This window comes from Thalassophryne amazonica, chromosome 7, assembly GCF_902500255.1.
Source record: "Thalassophryne amazonica chromosome 7, fThaAma1.1, whole genome shotgun sequence".
Taxonomy (NCBI): Eukaryota; Metazoa; Chordata; class Actinopteri; order Batrachoidiformes; family Batrachoididae; genus Thalassophryne; species Thalassophryne amazonica.
In genome coordinates this window covers 98,926,498-98,949,687 of record NC_047109.1, presented here as the reverse complement: position 1 = coordinate 98,949,687, position 23,190 = coordinate 98,926,498, and the positions used below count along the sequence as shown (strand labels likewise).

Below are 23,190 nucleotides of genomic sequence, written 5' to 3'. Positions count from 1 at the left end.
TGAAAACACTTATTTATAATTTTATATAGTATAATTTATAATGGCCATTCACACCCCACCTGCAGTACTTTCATGGCCCACCCAGGGTCCACGGCTCAGACATTGGGAATCACTGCTCTCCTGAATTGTCTTGAAAACAAAAAGAAGATGGAGCGTATGTGGGTTGAACTCCTGGATATCTTGCGTCTGAATGCCTGAAACCCTTCGTTGACATGTGTGCCGTCTCTGTTGGAACTTTGAGATCTGGGGGATTTTTTTTTTGAGGGGCAAACATCTTGAAGAGAAAGCTGCATTCCATGTGGTTTAGAGTGGGCGCTGGGAGGTCTACCTCAAAGATAAATCTGGCATCAACACACACACAAGCCCGTTTTCCGCTGAAGGAAGTCAGTCTGTTCCCCAGATTACACAAACGTTTGCAGGGACGGCCAGATAATCGGCGGCCTTCTCAGGAGTTGTCTCACCTGCAGTGAATGCCACCGGGCCCCCAGTAACAACATGCATTTAATTCTAGTAATAGCTATCAAGCTCAAGTCATTGTTAAAGTTAGATGCAAGGCAACATAAAAGCTTGCTTGCCAATGTTGACTGTGTTGTGTCCGTCACTTGCCTTAAACTTGCAGACCCCAAAGTGTGAGCCAGGTACTCTGACGAGGCTAAAACCCAAGGACTCTACTGTCTGATGCTAGAATGTCCTTTAGCATTGAGGGGTGACTCCACAGCACCCCCTACTGGCCACCGTTACGCTAACTATTACTTGTATCTAATGCTGATGTGCAAGTCAGAAGGCAGAATCAGGAGTAATTTATGTTTTTTGTATTTGGCTTCCCACAGGATTGCTAATGTAGTGCTAGGTAATGAAAGACTCCGGACTTTTTGATTATGTCCTTTCCATTGCATTGTCTATCATAAAAAAAAAAGACAACATAATTTGTCCCCGCTTTGCCATGCACAAAGACCTGTAGCACAGTATTCCTTTGGTTTTGTAGTTTGAGACTTTTGCTGTGGTTGTTCAAACACTTGTAGTCTTGCTTCAACATTTCTTTTTTTTATCCTGGCAGTGTCTTGCTGTGAGTTTAATTCCACAGGTATCCAGGTGCGATGACATAATTTTCCTCATTCCCTCATTTCTTGAGGATTTGATCCTTGCTGGCCTTGTCCATCTCCTCTTCCTCCATGTTGGTCCATATGTTGGCTCTGCTGTCCATTGTGTTTCCGTCTGCTTGTTTCTGCCTACTTTCACAAATGGGCTTGTTGCATTTTGCCGTCTTCTTGTGCATTGGTTCGACCAATCAACATCAAGCCCCACTCAATGCCATTTTAGGGCTGTTTAGAAGTACGTACCCCACAGCAGGATTTACCTTGTCTTGAAAAAGATTCCCAAACAAATCACTTTTCAGGGTCAGTCCCTGCAGTGGAGAGTCACACAAAGTTTGCCTGTAAGTTCCTGCGGTCTACAGACCTATTGACTATTATAATAGTAATTATATAATCATTGTGTAGGTGCAACATTTTTCTCAATGTATTTTCTTTCCAGCTTGTATTGTGCCTTTTGTTTTGCTGTTAGAATGGCCCTAACAGGTGGTCACCCTCCTAAGTCTGGTCTGCTTGTGGTTTCTTCTTGTAAAATACAGTGCATCTATCTGCAAAGTATTCACAGCACTTCACTTTTTCCACATTTTACTATGTTACAACCTTATTCCAAAATGGAGTAAATTCATTTTTCCTTCAAAATTCTACTCACAACACCCCATAATGACAACAAGGAAAAAAGGGTGTTTTTCCAAAACTGAGAAATCACATTTGTAGTATTCACAGCCTTTGTCATGAAGCTCAACATTGAGCTTTATTGAGCTCAGCATTGAGCACCTGTTTCCACTGATCATCCTTGAGATGTTTCTACAGCTTAATTGGAGTCCACCTGTGGTAAATTCAGTTGTTTGGACATGATTAGGAAATAAATTAATACAAAAATAATAAATTTGCAAAAATCTCAAAACTTTTTTTCACATTGTTGTTATGGGTTATTGTGTGCAGAATGTTGAGGGGAAAAGCTTGAATTTCATCCATTTTGGAATGAGGCTGTAACAAACATAATGTGGAAAAAGTGAAGTGCTGTGAATACTTCTGGATGCACCGTTAAAAAAAAAAAAAAACTGTGGGAGTTTCTTCTGACCACTTTTGCTTGCTCATGGGATTTGTAGCATCTAGATCTTACTTGTGTATGGTGCTTTGAGGTGACTTGTGCCATGTTACATATATTAAATTGAATTGAAATGTCACTCAGAGGCTGGCTGTGCAGAGGCTTAGTCATTTCTGGCATAAATTCATAAGAATAAATGCAGCTACTGTTGACGATCACATGAATATATGATTTCTTTGTTGCTTTCATCTGCCCTCAAGTCAACCAGACTACTTCCTCATGGGACCGACTGTAAACAAGCTCAAGGGCATTTTATTTGTTTTTTTTTTTTTTTCTTGCTGTTCTTTTCCACCCTGTATTTTTTTGCTGGTGGTTTTACTGTGAGACAATAAAATGGTCAGTTAAAGTGTTGTTTCCATTTCATTTTAATGGAACTCATAAATTAAAAATGATAGTTTGCAGGTGTCATACATTTGAGACTGTAGAGAAGGAAAAGTGGGTTTATTCCTGTTTTGAAATTCATTTGTGTCAGCATTCCTCAACCACAGTGTCATTATGGGAAGTGTGTGTGTGTGTGTGTGTGTGTGTGTGTGTGTGTGTGTGTGTGTGTGTGTGTGTGTGTGTGTGTGTGTGTGTGTGTGTGTGTGTGTGTGTGTGTGTGTGTGTGTGTGTGTGTGTGTGTGTGTGTGGATCTCCTGGGTTTTAGTGCAGCTGATTTAGATATTAGGTTTCTTGGGTCTTAATGTGTGCAAGTTAATGAGGATGAAGTGAATTTTCTTGTGAACATATTTACAGTTTAAGGTAGACACTTGATACCTACAAGACAGATACCACCTGGGAAATGGAGAAACTGATTAGATGTTAGGGTTGTTTGGTACATATGTTTGCATATTATCGAGAGTTAAATGACATTTCTCTTTAATCGTATATACATAAGATCTTCATGTGACACGGCAGGCACTTGATACCTGCACCATCAGTCCCCTGGGTAGCAGGTGATCTTAGCATTTTGAGTTGTTTGGTATATATTTTTACTCATCATATACCTATACTCAACAAAAATATAAACACAACACTTTTGGTTTTGCTCCCATTTTGTATGAGATGAACTCAAAGATCTAAAACTTTTTCCACATACACAATATCACCATTTCCCTCAAATATTGTTCACAAACCAGTCGAAATCTGTGATAGTGAGCACTTCTCCTTTGCTGAGATAATCCATCCCACCTCACAGGTGTGCCATATCAAGATGCTGATTAGACACCATGATTAGTGCACAGGTGTGCCTTAGACTGCCCACAATAAAAGGCCACTCTGAAAGGTGCAGTTTTGTTTTATTGGGGGGGGGGGGGGGGGGGGATACCAGTCAGTATCTGATGTGACCACCATTTGCCTCATGCAGTGCAACACATCTCCTTCGCATCATCCGTGAAGAGAACACCTCTCCAACGTGCCAAACGCCAGCGAATGTGAGCATTTGCCCACTCAAGTCGGTTACGACGACGAACTGGAGTCAGGTCGAGACCCCGATGAGGACGACGAGCATGCAGATGAGCTTCCCTGAGACGGTTTCTGACAGTTTGTGCAGAAATTCTTTGGTTGTGCAAACCGATTGTTTCAGCAGCTGTCCGAGTGGCTGGTCTCAGACGATCTTGGAGGTGAACATGCTGGATGTGGAGGTCCTGGGCTGGTGTGGTTACACGTGGTCTGCGGTTGTGAGGCTGGTTGGATGTACTGCCAAATTCTCTGAAACGCCTTTGGAGACGGCTTATGGTAGAGAAATGAACATTCAATACACGAGCAACAGCTCTGGTTGACATTCCTGCTGTCAGCATGCCAATTGCACGCTCCCTCAAATCTTGCGACATCTGTGGCATTGTGCTGTGTGATAAAACTGCACCTTTCAGAGTGGCCTTTTATTGTGGGCAGTCTAAGGCACACCTGTGCACTAATCATGGTGTCTAATCAGCATCTTGGTATGGCACACCTGTGAGGTGGGATGGATTATCTCAGCAAAGGAGAAGTCCTCACTATCACAGATTTAGACTGGTTTGTGAACAATATTTGAGGGAAATGGTGATATTGGGTATGTGGAAAAAGTTTTAGATCTTTGAGTTCATCTCATACAAAATGGGAGCAAAACCAAAAGTGTTGCGTTTATATTTTTGTTGAGTACGCCAATATGATTGGATAAAACACTAAAGAATAAATAGCAATACACCCTTGTGATATTTTTCGCGGACCGGTAATATTTATCATACCACCCGAGTAAAACCCACAAAATGAATGTCGCCTTGGTAATCAGCCAGTCTATACATATGTTGTGACGTCACGGCACGTGCAATCCTAGATATTGTCAATGTGTAATGTAATACACCTCTTTCTGTTCTATTAAGTGACATTATCAATTGAACGTTTGTCGTAGATATTTTCAATGTCTTATTACAACTGTTTAGAAATGTTCTATTTAATAAAATTCTGATTACAGTTGACACAGCATTTATTGCTATTGCATTTAGTGTACCATACACCCTTTGGCCTCAGGGTGTATGGTTTTCTTCAAGGTGTATAAAGCCATATTCATTGGTGAACAACTTGATAACTGATATTATCATATACCTATAAATGATACACCAATATGATTGGATTAAACACTAAAGAATAAATAGCAATACACCCTTTTTGCGGACGGGTAATATTTTTCATACCACCCGAGTAATCAGCCAATCCGAACAGCGGAGCGGCACCACGATGAAGAGGCACGGTCAGAGGAACTGTGAAATACTGGTGAGTCACTATTAATAATTTCTTATGTGTCCAACCTCGTAGGTTGATCGTTAAAATTAAATTTGTTAGTTCTAAAAGCCATCATAATTATAGGATAACGTTCTATTTTTTTTTCTACTAAGGTTTGAACTTTGAGTGTTTACACAGGAGAGAAAAGTGAGAAAATGTTAATGCCTGTTTGAGAAAAGTGTATAAAGTGTGTAGCGAGGGGTTTTACAGCCTTAAAACATCTATAATAATTGTAAAAAATAACACTGACTACTTTGCGGATTTCACGTGTCGCGGGTTATTTTTAGAACGTAACTCCCGCGATAAACAAGGGGCCACTGTATATGATAAAATCGTTATCAAGTTGTTCACCAATGAATATGGCTTTTTACACCCTTCAGAAAACCATACAACATTTATCATTTATAGGTATATGATAAAATCGTTATCAAGTTATTTTACCAATGAATGTCTTTTTACACCCTTCAGAAAACCATACAACATTTATCATTTATAGGTATATGATAAAATCGTTATCAAGTTATTTTACCAATGAATGTCTTTTTACACCCTTCAGAAAATCATACAACATTTATCATTTATAGGTATATGATAAAATCGTTATCAAGTTGTCAGGCTTGGGGAGTAACGGAATACATGTAACGGCGTTACGTAATTAGGATACAAAAAAAGGTAACTGTATTCTGCTACAGTTACAGAAAAAAGACATTCAGATTACAGGTATATTTAGTATAAATGGGGATTTCTTCGCAGATTACAATTTTAATGCATTTTATGATATCTGTATTTAATTTTTTTTTCTCCCTTTATGGACAGCGACATGACGTCTCCTCACCAGGCAAAATATTGATGAAGTTCCTGGATGTTAATGCATTTTCAATGGAGATCCGCGACTGAACACACTCAGAAAAATGCTCATAAAATACATGTTAAAATGCCATTTTGACCTGGATATTGAGCCAGTAAAATTAAATTACATTAAACTATATCAGGAAAGTATTAAACTTACTTGGACACTCACACATTCCCAAATATTAGTGTTGAAAGTTACACGGATCTGCGCTGTTCAGGCTGCTCCAGCTGCTGGTCAACGCAGCGTGGCTCCGAAAACCATTACAATACATTTATATACATATTATATTTTTACACAATTATCCTTTATTGACCGAGTTTTATTCATGAAGTCAGTGGTGTGGGTACACATCTCTATGTGTGGATGTGACTGTGAGCGGCACAGCACGGGTCATTATAATCTCATTATTTTAAGGTGCAAATTAAAAAAAAAAAAATCCCCAGTCTTGTTGAACAATTTTAATCACTAATGACAAGTATTTTAACTAGACATTGGTCTAGCATTGGAAAATAGCAACTATATCAACAACAATATCATGGACAAAGTGACAAGAAGAACCAAAACCACTTACTTATGGAAGGAAATATTGTCTCCCTTGTTCCTCCGTTTGTGGCTTTGCCAACATGCGCAGCTTTCCGGCATATTCCATCTGTTTCTTGAACTTCTATGCACGCAAATCACTAACTTGCCCGGAATTAAAATGGCGACCACGCCTCCTTACTGACAGTATTTACTTGATGGTTTTCGTTATGCTTTTTTTCTTATTTTGAAAGTGCAATAAGTGGACTGATATGCTAAACATGGTGCAAATTTACTGAACAAGTAGTAGACTTTTTTTGTTTTGTATATTGTTCTGCAAGCCACTTTTAATTACAAATTCCGCACACGCCTGAGTTTTCATTATCCTTTGTTTGGCATTTTTTGGCGAAAATTTAGCAGGTGAACACTGGGTGTGTTTAAACCAATATTATGGGTGCTCTTAATTCATAATGTGAAGTAAAACAGAGCATGCCATGTAAAAGAAACAGTTTTATTTTTGCTTAATAAACTGTACTGTGTGGTCAAGACTATATTTAGTTTCTTTTGTCTGTATTAGCATATTTGATATTGGAGTAATCCAGAAGTAATTGAAAGTAATCAAATTACATTACTTTAATATTATGGTACTTGGATTATGTTACTGATTACATTTTTCAACAGGTAACTAGTAACTGTATCGGAATACATCTTTAAAGTAACCCTCCCAACCCTGCAAGTTGTTCACCAATGAATATGGCTTTTTACACCCTTCAGAAAACCATACAGCATTTATCATTTATAGGTGTATGATAAAATTGTTATCAAGTTGTTTTACCAATGAATATGGCTTTTTACCAACTTGATAACTGATAATATTGGGGGGTATCTTAAAAGTGCCCAAATATTTATCCAGTTGTGCAAAAATGTTAATGTTTTGATATATATGTATGTACTTTGTTAAACCTCCCACAGAGACTTTGTAAATAGTTTTTCTTATTATTACTGTTGTGCCAGTTTAATTTCTCTGCAGTCCTCCATCTCAGTATGATGACAGTCAGGTCAAGCTTCTTCCAAAATCAGTCTGAGAGTCATGTGAGAGGTAGAATGTGGGTCAGCGGTTGTATTTTCACTTTGCTTTTATGCATATATTGTCCAAATAACAGTAAGGAACAATTTGTCTTTCACACATACATATTTGACACATTAAAATCTTGTCAAGTATGAAAATAAAGAGAAAATAGATGTAGCTGCATGACAAAAACACCTTTCAAGTTCATTTTTTGTGCATTCCCTCTCCTGTGGGATCCTCTGTTCCTTCATTCCTTCATTTCCTGCTTATTTCCTCTGCTGTTTCCTTCAGCGTGCCGTCAGAGACTCAAGTGGAGCATTGAAGGTTGTGATAACGCTGACATTGTGTGTGTTTGTAGGGGTGAACAGCCTTTGTCAGTCACTCAGTGCCAACCCGTCCATCCCCAGCAGCTTAGTCCATCTGGACCTCTCAGGGAATATCCTCAGAGGAGACGAAATGCAGGTACACACACACACACACACACACACACACATTGGCACCTGTGTGATCTGCACTTCAATAGCTGGAGTTTGGGAATCTCTTGCCATGCCAAGTCACATGCATGCACGCTTTTTCATCTATCCTGAAACTATGGCGGCTTTTACTGGTTGGTGTAAATCATCTCGTGTCTCACTTTGCATCGGAGCATCAACGTGCAGAATTTAACCCTGATTAATTTATGTCTGACAAAACAGTACGAGCCACACATGCTGTGATGATCTTGCAGTCTCTGTCTTACGTTATTAAACAGCACCGTGTTTTAGATAAGACGCTTTCAGTTTGAGAGACATAAGACAAAAACCTTGTTCAGCTACAGATCAGCATCAGAGCGACGCGGTCGCAGCCGTCACACTGATCTACTGCGGCTGAGCTCGGCAGAGGTCACTGTCCAGGAAAATGACCTCAGCGTGCTGGTGAAGACGGTTTAACTGACGGTCTGAATACACACACACAAATTACATTCATCACAGTACACAGGTAAAATTATACTGAAAAATAAGACTGAGGGGTGGGGGTTGGGCTCAGAATTTCCTAGTTTAAATTCACACATTTACAACAAAAAACCTGAGATTATCTGAGATTTAAAAGAAAAATTATAAAAATGCAACAGCAAAGTCGTAAATTTACCAGAATAAAATTGTCTAAGATTAAAAAAGTCATAAATTTGTGAGGAACAAAGTTGTACAGTAGTATTCAGAATAATAGTTGTGCTATGTGACTAAAAATATTAATCCAGGTTTTGAGTATATTTCTTATTGTTACATGGGAAACAAGGTACCAGTAGTTTCAGTAGATTCTCACAAATCCAACAAGACTAAGCATTCATGATATGCACACTCTTAAGGCTATGAAATTGGGCTGTTAGTAAAAAAAAAAACTAGAAAAGGGGGTGTTCACAATAATAATCTGCTGTTGATGCTACAAACTGAAAACTATTATGTTCAAACTGCTTTTTTAGCAATCCCGTGAATCACTAAACTAGTATTTAGTTGTATAACCACAGTTTTTCATGATTTCTTCACATCTGCAAGGCATTAATTTTGTTGGTTTGGAACCAAGATTTTGCTCGTTTACTAGTGTGCTTGGGGTCATTGTCTTGTTGAAACACCCATTTCAAGGGCATGTCCTCTTCAGCATAAGGCAACATGACCTCTTCAAGTATTTTGACATATCCAAACTGATCCATGATACCTGGTATGCGATATATAGGCCCAACACCATAGTAGGAGAAACATGCCCATGCTTCACTGTCTTCACTGTGAACTGTGGCTTGAATTCAGAGTTTGGGGGTCATCTCACAAACTGTCTGCAGCCCTTGGACCCAAAAAAAACAATTTTACTCATCAGTCCACAAAATATTCCTCCATTTCTCTTTAGGCCAGTTGATGTGTTCTTTGGCAAATTGTAACCTCTTCTGCATGTCTTTTATTTAACAGAGGGACTTTGCAGGGGATTCTTGCAAATAAATTAGCTTCACACAGGCGTCTTCTAACTGTCACAGCACTTACAGGTAACTCCAGACTGTCTTTGATCATCCTGGAGCTGATCAATGGGTGAGCCTTTGCCATTCTGGTTATTCTTCTATCCATTTTCAAAGGATTCAAAAGAATTTTATTGTCATATGCACATAGAAACATGTTCCCTGCACAATGAATTGTGTCTACTGCATTTAACCCATCCTAATTGCCAGTTAGGAGCAGAGGTCACCTTTAGGCGCCCGGGGACCAGCTCCAGATGTACATCCCTGCCTAGGTTAACAGCAGGGCTGAGCAAACCATGACCGGCCTCATGACAACAGATGACACACACATAACACACAACACACATAAGCCGGCCCGGTACATTAACACACATTAAAAGCACACACAAGGTAAAACTAGGGAGAGAAAAACCTTCATAGCTGCTGCGTTAAACCACACAGCAGCAATGAAGGAAAAAAAAAACATCAGCACAAAAAAAAAAACAATGATCACACACACAGACGAGAGACAAGAGACGACGAGACGACCGAGATTTGAAAAGTCCAGTTATCAGACAGAACACTCCGGAGGCAGCCTTTAGGTGCCGTCAATGGCCTTGTTTGTCCATCCTGGAGGGAAAAGGGGCCCAGCCCTGAACAGTCCACTGTCCACAGTCAACGTCAGAGCTGGAGAAGCTAAGGGCGGGGGGAGACCAGGGAGTGAGGCTTGGGTGTTGTTCTTCTTCAGGAGGTTTTTATCACAGTGGCCTTGAAGTGCAGCTGTGTTTTGGGAAGCCGAATGAATATCCAGATTAGCAGACGCCTGAAAGATTCCACAGTCTGAAACAGAGTGGCTTTCACTACATCTGAATATAGGAAAGGAGATGTGGTCATTACTGACGATCAAAGCGGTTTTCCAGTGCAGCCATCCTCCCAGAGATGGTTTCCAACGTGCGGTTAACACCCGCCGACTGAGCTGACACTGCCCTTCCAATCGAATCAATCATGTGAGGCAGCCTGGACGGGCCAATTATTGCCGCTTCTACCTTCTTAATTTTCTGGTAAACCAGCGCTATGCCCGCTCCACACAGCAGAAAGCCGGTCACCACCGAGCCAAATATATACAGATCTTCGACGTCCTCCACAGACAGCGTGTAAAGGCACCTGACCTGCCATTTCCTCCAACTGTCCATCACGTAGCCCATCACATGCGTCCCGGCAGGACAGGTCGGGTCCTCCGCCCCCGAGTGTCTTGTAGAAAAAATAGTGTCAATTGCGTTGTCAATAAAAAAAAGTAAAGTCAGTTTTTAAGTAAAGTCAAAACGTAGTGTCAATTTGGATGATTGTTTTCCGTTATATTCCACGCGTCTGTTTTTTTTTTTTTTGTCCATTTTAAAGCATTGGAGATCATTGTAGATTGACAGCCTATAATTTTTGCACCTGCGTATAAGTTTTCCCCTCTCCAATCAACTTTTTAATGAAACTACGCTGTTCTTCTGAACAATGTCTTGAACGTCCCATTTTCCTCAGGCTTTCAAAGAGAAAAGCATGTTCAACAGGTGCTGGCTTCATCCTTACATAGGGGACACTTGATTCACACCTGTTTGTTCCACAAAATTGACAAACTCACTGACTGAATGCCACACTACTATTATTGTGAACACCCCCTTTTCTACTTTTTTTTGCTAATAGCCCAATTTCATAGCCTTAAGTGTGTGCATATCATGAATGCTTGGTCTTGTTGGATTTGTGAGAATCTACTGAATCTACTTTTACCTTGTTCCCCATGTAACAATAAGAAATATACTCAAAACCTGGATTAATCTTTTTAGTCACATAGCACTACTATTATTCTGAACACTACTGTATGTGTGAGGGGAAAAAAACTGTAAATTTATGAAAACGAAAAAGATATTCTCTAAAATATAGCCACAAGACAAACTTGTGAAGAAAAGGTCATAAAGGTCATATATTTGAGGGAAAAAACATCTGATCTCAGCAGTCCAGGTTTTTTTTATGTAAATTTATGAATTTAAACTCAGAAACTCTGAGGCTTTTTTTATATATATACCTACAATAGACTTATGCTGTTGTATTTTTCTCAGGCCAGAATATCAAGAATTGAATGTGACAGTGACCCTGAATGAAGTAGTAGTAGTAGACTTAAACATAATGAAATGTAAAAGTGCAGGAATTTAAACATATTTTAACATTAGCAAACAGCTTTTCTATGAAAGTAACATAAAAGGTGACTGAGAGGACATCTGACGAAATAATAGAATGACAAGATGGAGAAAGAAAAGGAAGAAGTTCAATAGAAGAATGTAAATGGAGAAAAAGTCACAAAAGCTCTGTTTTTGAAGAGGATTAAATGTTTTTTTTCTGATGACGCATGGATCACATTTCCTTTTCCACAAGGACTTGCTTTTTTGTGTGATCTTTCTTTCATCTGTTTTTTTTTTTTTTTGTTTTGTTTTTTTTAGCATTTCTACAACTTTCTTGGTCATCCCAACAGCCTTGTAACCCTGGACCTCTCCAACACTGACTGTTCACTGGATCAGGTGAGTCAAAACACACACACACAGAAAGAGTCACAACTTAAAAATGAATTTCCCTACGCTGCTCGAAGTGTAGTCCTTGAACAGCTACAATGCAGATGAGTGAGTGAGTGAGTCCATCTCAGCCAGTTTGTGCAGACAATAACTCAGAAACAACATGTCACCATATTTAATGAAGACAAATCTTGTTATATCTGATTAACTTTGATGCACTGCTTTGATTACAAGCATGACTTTGTTTTGCATGTGTAATATTCCATAGACATCTCTACCACCTTCTGGATTGTCAGTAGATTACAAGCAGCTGTTGGTGAAACTCACATGGAGTTTGTCTGCTCCACCCAGCGCACAACCTAGCGACTATAGGGACAACGCACTTCGCCCAGCTATGATGCCCAATACGAGTATAAATATGGGACATTATATACAACAGAACAGGAAAGTCAAACTTGAATTTAAAAATGGATACAACTAGTGGATGGGGATGGTGGCAGAATGTTTTGTATGTACTGCAAATTAGTGATGGTAAAACTCGAGATAGTGCTTTGAAATGTTTTTGATACCTTTATAACACCCATGTTTCAAACAGTGTTCCAGAGTCTCTATTTCAATGTCAATTTATTTTCATTCATATGGCACCAAATCACATAAGGTTGCCTCAAGGCGCTTCACACAAGTAAGGTCTAACCTTACCAACCCCCAGAGCAACAGTGGTAAGAAAAAACTCCCTCTGAGGAAGAAAACTGAACTGCTAAAGGAGGCCAAAACATGTCACATCTGATTCAAAACAAGTGTTTCCAAACATTCCATTCAAATTGCGCCCTCTGGTGTTGATATATAAAAACAGACGTAAATGAACTAGTATCCCACTGTTTGTGAACTTCTTATTTAAAGTCTCTTGAGTACATTAAAGCCTATGTTGCGTATATGTAAGACATTATAGAATAATAATGGATATCTTTTTGTGTTGTTATTCGACTTGTACCTTGTTGTGTGACATTGTAAACTGAAGTGGTGCTCATTAATCTTTATGTTTTGGTGGGTATAATCCAGTTTAATACACCCACCCACTCACTCACTGCATGTTGATGTGCTCTACTTGTGAAATAGTCTAATGCTGTACGTGATGGATTGATGTGGGCCTGAGAGCCAACAAATACAGCTTATTGATTAGTGTGAGGTAGCCAGATGTCAGACTGTCACTAGAGTATCGATTATCACCTAAATCACATTTACTTATTCGGGATGCAGAAGGCTTGTTTAAAAAATAAAACATACAGCATCAAATTGCAGTAGAGTCAGGTTGTGTCACTCTGACAGTAATCGTGGATTATTGTGTGTGTTTCAGGTTTGCTCTGCTCTGCTTCGAGGTTCAGTCCAACACCTCTCTGTTCTAAATGTCTCAAAGAGTGTCTTCCCTCATAGGTAAGAATCTACCTGAGTTTTACACACAACTATTTGACAGCATGTGAAATAAGTAGCTTGCTCAGTGGATTAGGAGTTGGGTACCAATATATCAAACTGAGTTCCAAAACTGCATAGTCTCTGTCCACCTGGCTGGAAAAGGCTATACGGCAACCTGTGATGGCCTGGCTTCCCATCCCATCCAGGGGCAAATCATCGTAGACTCTCAAACACTTCACACCTCTGTATCTAGGGATGAGCAGCAGCACTAATGGACCTCAGGGCCTATATAGGACAAATTATTTCAATATGTTACCAGTCTAATCAGAAAGTGACAACACCTCAACCTCCTGAAAACCTGCTTATGGGTCATGATTTGATAGGCCTTAACATCGTAACCAGATAAACTCTGTCTAATCATTTCTACTGTCAATTTTGTTCAAAAATCCAGATTGGACCCGACATCTTATGTCTGCCAGTATCTCACCTACTGGTGAGAGTGTGTCATTGCAGAAGATCAATGAACAGAATGTGTTTAGAGTACAGTGCCCTCCAAAAGTATTCAGCCCCTTGCTATTTTACGTTTTAATTCGTTTAAGCCATTTCAAATACAAAAAGTAAATCTGGCTTTTTAGTATAAAAATTTCTAAAATTCTTTGAATTCAAACTCAAATCTCTACAACTTCATATAACTTAATAAAGTTGTATAAATGCACCGATGATGGGTTGCATAAGTAATGGAACGCTTTGGTATAATACCTGTAAATCAGTTTTATTGCTACAACCCCTGGCAAAAATTATGGAATCACCGGCCTCAGAGGATGTTCATTCAGTTGTTTAATTTTGGAGAAAAAAGCAGATCACAGACATGACACAAAACTAAAGTCATTTCAAATGGCAACTTTCTGGCTTTAAGAAACACTATAAGAAATCAAGAAAAAAAGATTGTGGCAGTCAGTAATGGTTACTTTTTTAGACCAAGCAGAGGAAAAAAATATGGAATCACTCAATTCTGAGGAAAGAATTATGGAATCACCCTGTAAATTTTCATCCCCCAAATTAACACCTGCATCAAATCAGATCTGCTCATTGACATTGACCCTATGCCATGACATTGACCCTATGTGTCTTTTTGCAAGGAATGTTTTTGCAGTTTTTGCTCTATGGCAAGATGCATTATCATCTTGATAAATGATTTCATCATCCCCAAGCATCCTTTCAATTGTCCAAAATATCAACATAAACTTGTGCATTTATTGATGATGTAATGACAGCCATCTCCCCAGTGCCTTTACCTGACATGCAGCCCCATATCATCAATGACTGTGGAAATTTACATGTTCTCTTCAGGCAGTCATCTTTATAAATCTCATTAGAAAGGCACCAAACAAAAGTTCCAGCCTTTCGTTTAGCTTTTCTGTATGTAAATCCCATTTCCTTTAGGCGGTTTCTTACAGTTCGGTCACAGACGTTGACTCCAGTTTCCTCCCATTCGTTCCTCATTTGTTTTGTTGTACATTTTTCGATTTTTGAGACATATTGCTTTAAGTTTTCTGTCTTGACGCTTTGATGTCTTCCTTAGTCTACCAGTATGTTTGCCTTTAACAACCTTCCCATGTTGTTTGTATTTGGTCCAGAGTTTAGACACAGCTGACTGTGAACAACCAACATCTTTTGCAACATTGCGTGATGATTTACTCTCTTTTAAGAGTTTGATAATCCTCTCCTTTGTTTCAATTGACATCTCTCGTGTTGGAGCCATGATTCATGTCAGTCCACTTGGTACAACAGCTCTCCAAGGTGTGTTCACTCCTTTTTAGATGCAGACTAACGAGCAGATCTGATATGATGCAGGTGTTAGTTTTGGGGATGAAAATTTACAGGGTGATTCCATACTTTTTTCCTCAGAATTGAGTGATTCCATATTTTTTCCTCTGCTTGGTCTAAAAAAGTAACCGTTACTGACTGCCACAATCTTTTTTTCTTGATTTCTTATAGTGTTTCTTAAAGCCAGAAAGTTGCCATTTGAAATGACTTTAGTTTGTGTCATGTCTGTGATCTGCTTTTTTCTACAAAATTAAACAACTGAATGAACATCCTCCGAGGCCGGTGATTCCATAAGTTTTGCCAGGGGTTGTAGGTTTCTTCAGATAAGTCAGGGAATGGATATGTGAACATTTCCAAGTCACTGTATTTGTCTTGGACTTTATTTACATCAATTATGAAGAAATACAAACAGTATGACACTCTATGGTAAATCTGTGTGGAGTAGACAGTTCTCAAAAACTGAGTGACTGTGCAAGAAGGAGAAGAGTGAGGAAAGCCACCAAAACACCCAGACAACCCAGAAGAAATTATAGGCTGATTGGAGAAATTGTGCGCTTTTTCATTTTGTTATATTGAGAAGCCTGATTTACTCTCTGTATTTGAAATGGCATAAACAAATTAAAATGTGCGAAATACCAAGGGACCCATTCCTTTTAGAGGGCACTGTATTTGTGTGCATCTGTAGTTTCTGGTTTGTACATGTGCACGTGGTTTGAGTGTGGGCGTGTGACAGATGGGTGGAGGAGTCGTGTTCTCCCCATTATCTCTCTTCCCACTGCATCTCCAGGGAGTGGAAGGCATATTCATTAAGGGCAGGGGAAAGCCGAGGGTTTTTAGGATGGAAAGATGAACAGACATTAGGAGAGAGGAAGAGGAGGAGGAAGGACAAGTGGGCGGAAGGGAAAGGAGGATCAGTTGACATAGGAGGAGGTGAGCAATAGTTAGAAAAGTAGTAGGATGATTAGGTGGGATTTCTGAGACTTTGAGTGTAACAACATCTGGTCACATCTTAAATAAAACCTGAAGTGGGTCACGTTTAGGTTCTGCCAGGACTCGTAAAAGTTTAATTTTGACCTGGAGCTCAAGTGCGCTGAAGGAAATCCATCTATTCCATCGTGGACAAAACAAAGAAAATAGAAGTTTGGTGATGAGTTGTGTTTTGAGTCACTGCCATCCCCGTGGCAATATTTTATTTCTCGTTCTTGTTTTCTGTAGGAAAAGCAAAGAGGTGCCTCCATCATTCAAGCACTTCTTCAGCAGCGCCATGTCTCTCAGCTCCATCAATGTGTCAGGAACCAAGCTGTCGCCAGAAGCTCTCAAGTGAGAGAAACATACATACATTCATATTTTACTGATGAAGCTCTTCCTGTTTAACACGTTGTGTCTGTACATATTCTTTTTGTTCTGCTACCCAGACTGCACTACGACTGCTTTCTACCACACTTTGTACAGTATTTCTGTTTAAGCCTGTCAGACCGTTTAGTCGAGCTGAGCTGCAACATGCACGTGCCACAATCCATACAGGGCTTCACATCTCCTATGCAATTTTGCAAGTTAGTGGCCTGCTGGTGATCTGCTGCTTTGCTGCAGACATCTCCGCCTGCAACGCCACACCTGATTTATTAGCGTTTAGTTTGCTGCATAACTACTGTATTCTTACAGGGGAAGAAATTATTATTGCAGTACCGCTCTCTGAACATGTTGCCATGTGTGCTACGGAAAATTAACACCAAACCTTATGTACATACTTGCTCATGATATATGGATGGAGGTTTGATAGGTTAAGGATGTCCAGTAAGCAGTATCCACATTATACATCTATGGTTCATTTCATAAATGCCATGTTGACAGAGATGATAGCCACCATACTCTGTTCAGTGTTTAGCTGCTAGCTTACCAGCAACATTGTAGAACATTTCAGAAGTGTTTCAAAAGCATGTCTATGCTCTGCTTCACTTCAGTTCTGCACAAAGTCTGTGTTTAGCAGATGCTGCATTTTGTACGCGTCTGACCTGCCAGTCAAGAAATGCTTTCCACATGAATACATGTTTTTCTTTTCATCCTGTCTCAACAGTGTTTTCCTGCTGTTATGCACATAATAATTATGAGAATCATAAAATAACTGAGGAGAAATTTATTTTTTTAATATTTAAACACAACTGCCAGTCTTTCATCCATTCCATATTGTTCGATCAATATTACAATTCTGTTGTAGTTTTACTACTGTAATACTGCACTGAGTGGAATTAATAAAAGCTGTATAATTTTGGGGGGTTTTTTTGTTTAAAAAATTGATTTTCATGTATGTGCAGCAGGTTGTCTACTTAAAATATTTGTGCACATTACATTGACTTTGAGTTACACAATAAAAGTTCTCAAAAGCCAAGTTTCTTTGACAGGTGCATGCTTTATGAAACTTTGTTTTTTGTTGTACCTACTGTGTGATCTGGCTACTATAACTTATGTAGTTTTGTTTTTCCGTACATTGTTTGATGCAAATTTATTGTTTCAGAGCTCTTCTTCTTGGCTTGGCCTGTAACCCTAATCTGAAGGATGTTTCTCTAGACCTCAGCTGCTGTGAGGTAAGACCCACAGTTACACTGGACACACTGAACATTGCTGCTGAAAGAGGTTTTGCAATGCCACAAATAACCGGTGGTGACAACAGAACTGAGCTCTGATTAATGGAGAACAGTTAACCACAGCATTGACTGACTCGTTATGGAAATTCGATTTGTCATCTGTATTTTTGGTAGTAAAATTGATGTCTGATGCCTTTCCTGATGCAACCTTTCTTATTTGTCCGAGTTTGTGACCAGGCCTCTAAATGCACTGGCTTATGTGGCCAGTTTGACAGCATGGTGTACACCCTTCCTCTCTCTAACATCCTCATTTACCTGCCACTGGCTGTACACCCCATGTGGCTAAGTTAAACTAGCTATCTGGTTGTTAAGTGTGATGTAGCGCATCATGTGATTTTCAACTTCCGGGTCCATCAAAAAAAAAGGTCTGTCATTAACACTGAGAACTGCACTGAGACGCTGTGATCATGCTGCACTTACACCGTTGCACACGGACAACAGCATTAACATCACAACACAAAACTCTTTGTATATTGTGCCTAAAACTCTCCTGGATATATTAACTGGGTTTTTAGATGTTGTTGTTGCTTTTGTTTTATGTTATCATGCCAGAAGCTCAGGTCGTTTCTCCGTTATTTTCAATGGAAGTTGCTGTGAGCTGCGATCGCTTCCTGTTCATGTCGTTCGGTGGGAAAGTGAAATTTGTATATTTATATATTTATTATTTATTTATATATGTATATTTTACCTGTGCATAATACAGTATATAAAGTAAAAGAAAAAAGTTTTATTAAGTGTTCTTTCCTTAGAAACAGACGAATGCGGTTAACAGGGGTGGAGAAGGGAGAGACGGAGGTTTGCGCACACTGTAAACACAAATTAAACTTAAACTGTAGATCCTTAAAAGGATCGTACAGATGTAATTTTAATTGTAAACTTGCAGGTCTTTGGACCCGGAACCAGATTTATCACATGATGCGTTATGTCAGCACTTAACAGGATTGAGACAAAGCCCATTTTTTTTGTACCAGGCTATAAATGTGTTTTTCTTCTCTGAAGTAGGGGATTTTAGCATGGGGGTCCACCGGGAGTAACTTAAGTGGCCATTCATGGACCTCTAAGATTTTCAACTTCTTGCTTCATTTTCGTGGACCGGAGGTTGTCTTGTATAGTACTTACTCTCTCATGCTCTCTTTTCCAGGACAAGCTCAGTCATTTCCCCATTTTTCATGTTTTAGCAACATAATCTCTCTCAGAATTGAATAGGTCTTCACACTTTTTTAAGTTTCCGCACCATTATTCATGGTTAGGACTAAGTCACTAATATGTATTTAATAGCAGGAACTTATCAGTTCAAGCCATTAATCTGGTTCTAGTTCACGTATAGAAACATTTTCTATATATGTTGTAGAAACTGAACTGTTGTGACTCTACAGTTGGAGAGAAACAGTTGCTGATTGTGCTTCGTCTTCCTGTTTTATTACGAGTAGCATTTTTAAGTGTAATAGTCGGCATGTTTTGTTGAATGCAGTTTTATTACTCTGGAGGTAATACTCTTAGTGTGAAAGGAAATTTTTCGGATTCACTCCAAAGCCCTGTGAAACACCGGTGACACTGTTATGAGGCGGAATAATGGAAAACTCAGTAGATAGCAGGAGGGGGTGGATGGGGAGAGATGATCGGAGAGGATGACGGCGTGGGAGGGTTTGGTTTCCCTCTCTAATTGTTTCACCACAACTCCCTCACATAACCACACACACACACACACAGCTTGCTGAAGATTCAGTTGTGTTGCTAAAGATAACACATATATGCAAATTACACAGGAAATCCACTTCCAGATTCCCACAGAAGACTTCCCAGATTGGAACTAAGCGTTAAATGATGCGTTATGTCCTTTTCGAAGCCCTAATGAACTGTTTGGCTGTGACACCTCAAAGCTGGGCTGACGGTGTGCGTAATACACAGTGTTTACAGCTCACTGTGGATTGTGTGTTTGTGGGTAATATGCCCTGTGAATAAGTGTGTGTGTGTGTGTGTAAATGTAAATCTGGTCATTAAACATCTGCGTGTTTTGTTATCTGTAAATGTTGGCTTGGCTCTAACAATCTGTTCTCTCCCCCTAATGCCTCTCTAAGCTTGGCCATTGTGTAAGTACCAAGCTGTTCACTCTCAATAATTAACTTCTCATTCAACTTCATTTTTATTAGACTGAAATTTATTTTCTTTGGAGACTGTATTTTTCTCTCCAACATTTTACACTCAAGTGCAAAGATTCCTGCTGTAGATGTTCTGGAGGATCTGTGCTCTCTTTTAAGCAAACGTGTCAAATGTCATGAAGACCAGTTTAATGGATTCATTCATTTCAACGATGTGTTGTAAAAGTTCTGTGTTTTACATCAAGAAACTGGTAACTCTTTGTGGTTTAAACCACCTGCTGTGTATTCCAATAGGGTTGCAAAGTGGAAGTGATTTTGTGTGTGCTCGTGTGTGTGCACATATCCAAAGCACACTCACCATTACACTCATGAACATTCATTATTTATGTTTTCTCTCTTTCTCTCCCTCTCACTGTTTGTCTATATCACTCACTCTGTTTTTACCACTATTTTGTCATCTATCCATTTTCTATACCAGCGTGCTCCATTTAAGGGTCACAGGGGGCTGGAGCCTATCCCAGCAGTCATAATGTATACCCTGGTCAGGACGCCAGTCTATCACAAAGTCACATATAATCAAACAAACACATTCACACCTGCACATGAGCAAACACACATATATACACACACACACCTACGGACAGTTTAATGTTTACAATCCACCGATAACCTGCATGTCTTTGGATGTGGGCAGAAGCCAGAGCACCTGGAAGGAACCCACGCAAACATGGGGAGAACATGCAAACGCCACACAGAAAGGCCACAAGTGGGAATCAATCCCATGACCTTCTTTCTGTGAGACCTTCTATTTTATACTGGCTGGGGTACCTGGCGCTGCCCGGATTAACCTGTTTTAGACATAAGCCAAATGCCAATCATTTTATGCCCAACACGTTTTTTGCCCAACATTTGTTTTTGTAATGCTGATGTCTTAAAAATATAACAGTTAATGGGCTAATGTTTGTCCAGCAGAACTATAAGACGTGGACTCCCCAAACTAAGTGGAAATACTTGGTTAAAAGACAAACACATTTGAAGTCCTTCATGCAGACTTTGTTTTGCAATCAAATTTATAACAAAATTACACACAAAAGGTAGGTAACAGTAAATGTAAATATCAATGAATCAAAATTGAGGTAGTGGTGTAGTTCACTGTTTTTACATTGCAATTTTGCAAACATAAAATGAATGTATTCAGACAGGAAGGCAAAGTGGGTTGTACAGGACAGTCAGGTGCTTAACAGTTGAGAACATAAAGTAGCTGAAGAAAGGGATTAAATAAACGGAGATGGCCAACACATATACAGGGCTGGAAATTTGAATCTGCCTGGTCACACCCACAGCCGGCTATTTTGGGGGTATTTTCAGTTCAAATATATATATATATATATATATATATATATATATATATATAATAGTTTTTAGGGCTGGGAGACAGACAGAACGGACAGACAGAAAGACAGAAGTGGCAGCATGAAAAGCACATGGTACAACACTGTATGGTCTTACATAAATGGCTATTTTGGGGGTAATTTTCAGTTCAACGTTTTAAAAAATGGTACCAGTTTGTTCCCCATGTCATGAGGATTCCGAATATACATAGTTTTTAGGGCTACATATTATAGTTTGGGAGTTTATCCCGGACAGACAGACAGACATAGTCCTTTATGTATATAGATGATGCCTAAATAGACCCTTGTCATGTGATTAGATTCTGTGCCATGTGACATTCAGTATTTGTGTCATTGAATGAGTGATGTCACTAATGTGCATTTTCTCTACTGTCGGTGCATTTTTCTCCCATCTGTTTTGCACTGTTGCATGTTGTCATGATGCGCTTGACATGTAAATTCAACAAGATTGTGCTGCTCCATTAGCTTCTTGTAAAAATGCTCCTGTGATGCACGGAAACTACTAAATCCAGCAGTGGGAGTGTCCGTGAGGACATCTTTAACATCTTTAGCAGCTGTTGAAGCAGTGTCAGAATTGAGCAAGTTCTTGTTGCAATTTTTTTTTTTTTTTTTTTTTTGCTGGATTGAAGAAAGCAGATGTGTGCTACACACACTCACACACACACACACACACACACACCACTGAGCTCCTCAGCGCAGTGGATCTTACTGTTGCTGAAGTCAACAGTGTGTCAGCGAGTCCAGCAGGGACTGTATTGATGAGTCAAAGAAGAAACACTTGTCTAATTTTAAGTAAAAAATCAAATAAAGTGGTTATGTTGAGGTGTTCTATAAAACAAATCATGAATGTTTTCCATTCATGCAATGATAAGAATATTTTTTTCATTCACATATTATTCCATTCAGCTGCACCTTGTGGAATGGTATATATATTCCATCTTTCAGCTTTCATGCAGATAATCTTGCCATTGCACTCATGAACATTCATTATTTATATATTCTCTTATTTATATATTCTCTCGCTCTCTCTCGCTGTCTCTACATTCATAAAGGAGTTCCTTAAAGGTGTTTTACTCCTTCCTGTAGTGAAGGAATCACATTTCCACGGTGGCTAGTTTTATTGGCACAAGATGTCGTTATCTTTACTCTTATTAGATTGCACACAGCATTAATGGGTCTCCACACTCCCCTGGATCAATCAATCAATCAACTTTTTTCTTGTATAGCGCCAAATCACAACAAACAGTTGCCCCAAGGCGCTCCACATTGCAAGGCAAGGCCATACAATAATTATGAAACACAGTCTACGTCTAAAGCAACATAACCAAGGGATGGTCCAGGGTCACCCGATCCAGCCCTAACTATAAGCCTTAGCGAAAAGGAAAGTTTTAAGCCTAATCTTAAAAGTAGAGAGGGTATCTGTCTCCCTGATCTGAATTGGGAGCTGGTTCCACAGGAGAGGAGCCTGAAAGCTGAAGGCTCTGCCTCCCATTCTACTCTTACAAACCCTAGGAACTACAAGTAAGCCCGCAGTCTGAGAGCGAAGCGCTCTAATGGGGTAATATGGTACTACGAGGTCCCTAAGATAAGATGGGACCTGATTATTCAAAACCTTATAAGAAAGAAGAAGAATTTTAAATTCTATTCTAGCATTAACAGGAAGCCAATGAAGGGAGGCCAACACGGGTGAGATATGCTCTCTCCTGCTAGTCCCCGTCAGTACTCTAGCTGCAGCATTCTGAACCAACTGAAGGCTTTTTAGGGAACTTTTAGGACAACCTGATAATAATGAATTACAATAGTCCAGCCTAGAGGAAACAAATGCATGAATTAGTTTTTCAGCATCACTCTGAGACAAGACCTTTCTGATTTTAGAGATATTGCGTAAATGCAAAAAGGCAGTCCTACA

General features: G+C 39.4%; 1 protein-coding gene across 2 annotated transcripts in view; it reads left to right on the top strand.

Moving 5' to 3' along the window:
• The window catches only part of LOC117514664 (F-actin-uncapping protein LRRC16A-like), a 203,485-nt gene that overhangs the window by 148,055 nt on the left and 32,240 nt on the right, over positions 1 to 23,190 (top strand). For both annotated transcript variants that reach the window (XM_034175232.1, XM_034175233.1), the window contains exons 14-19: positions 7,738 to 7,841; positions 11,823 to 11,900; positions 13,246 to 13,322; positions 16,344 to 16,448; positions 17,641 to 17,710; positions 19,849 to 19,860. In XM_034175232.1, the coding sequence (XP_034031123.1) occupies positions 7,738 to 7,841; positions 11,823 to 11,900; positions 13,246 to 13,322; positions 16,344 to 16,448; positions 17,641 to 17,710; positions 19,849 to 19,860 (446 nt within the window). The remainder of the gene's footprint in view (positions 1 to 7,737; positions 7,842 to 11,822; positions 11,901 to 13,245; positions 13,323 to 16,343; positions 16,449 to 17,640; positions 17,711 to 19,848; positions 19,861 to 23,190) is intronic.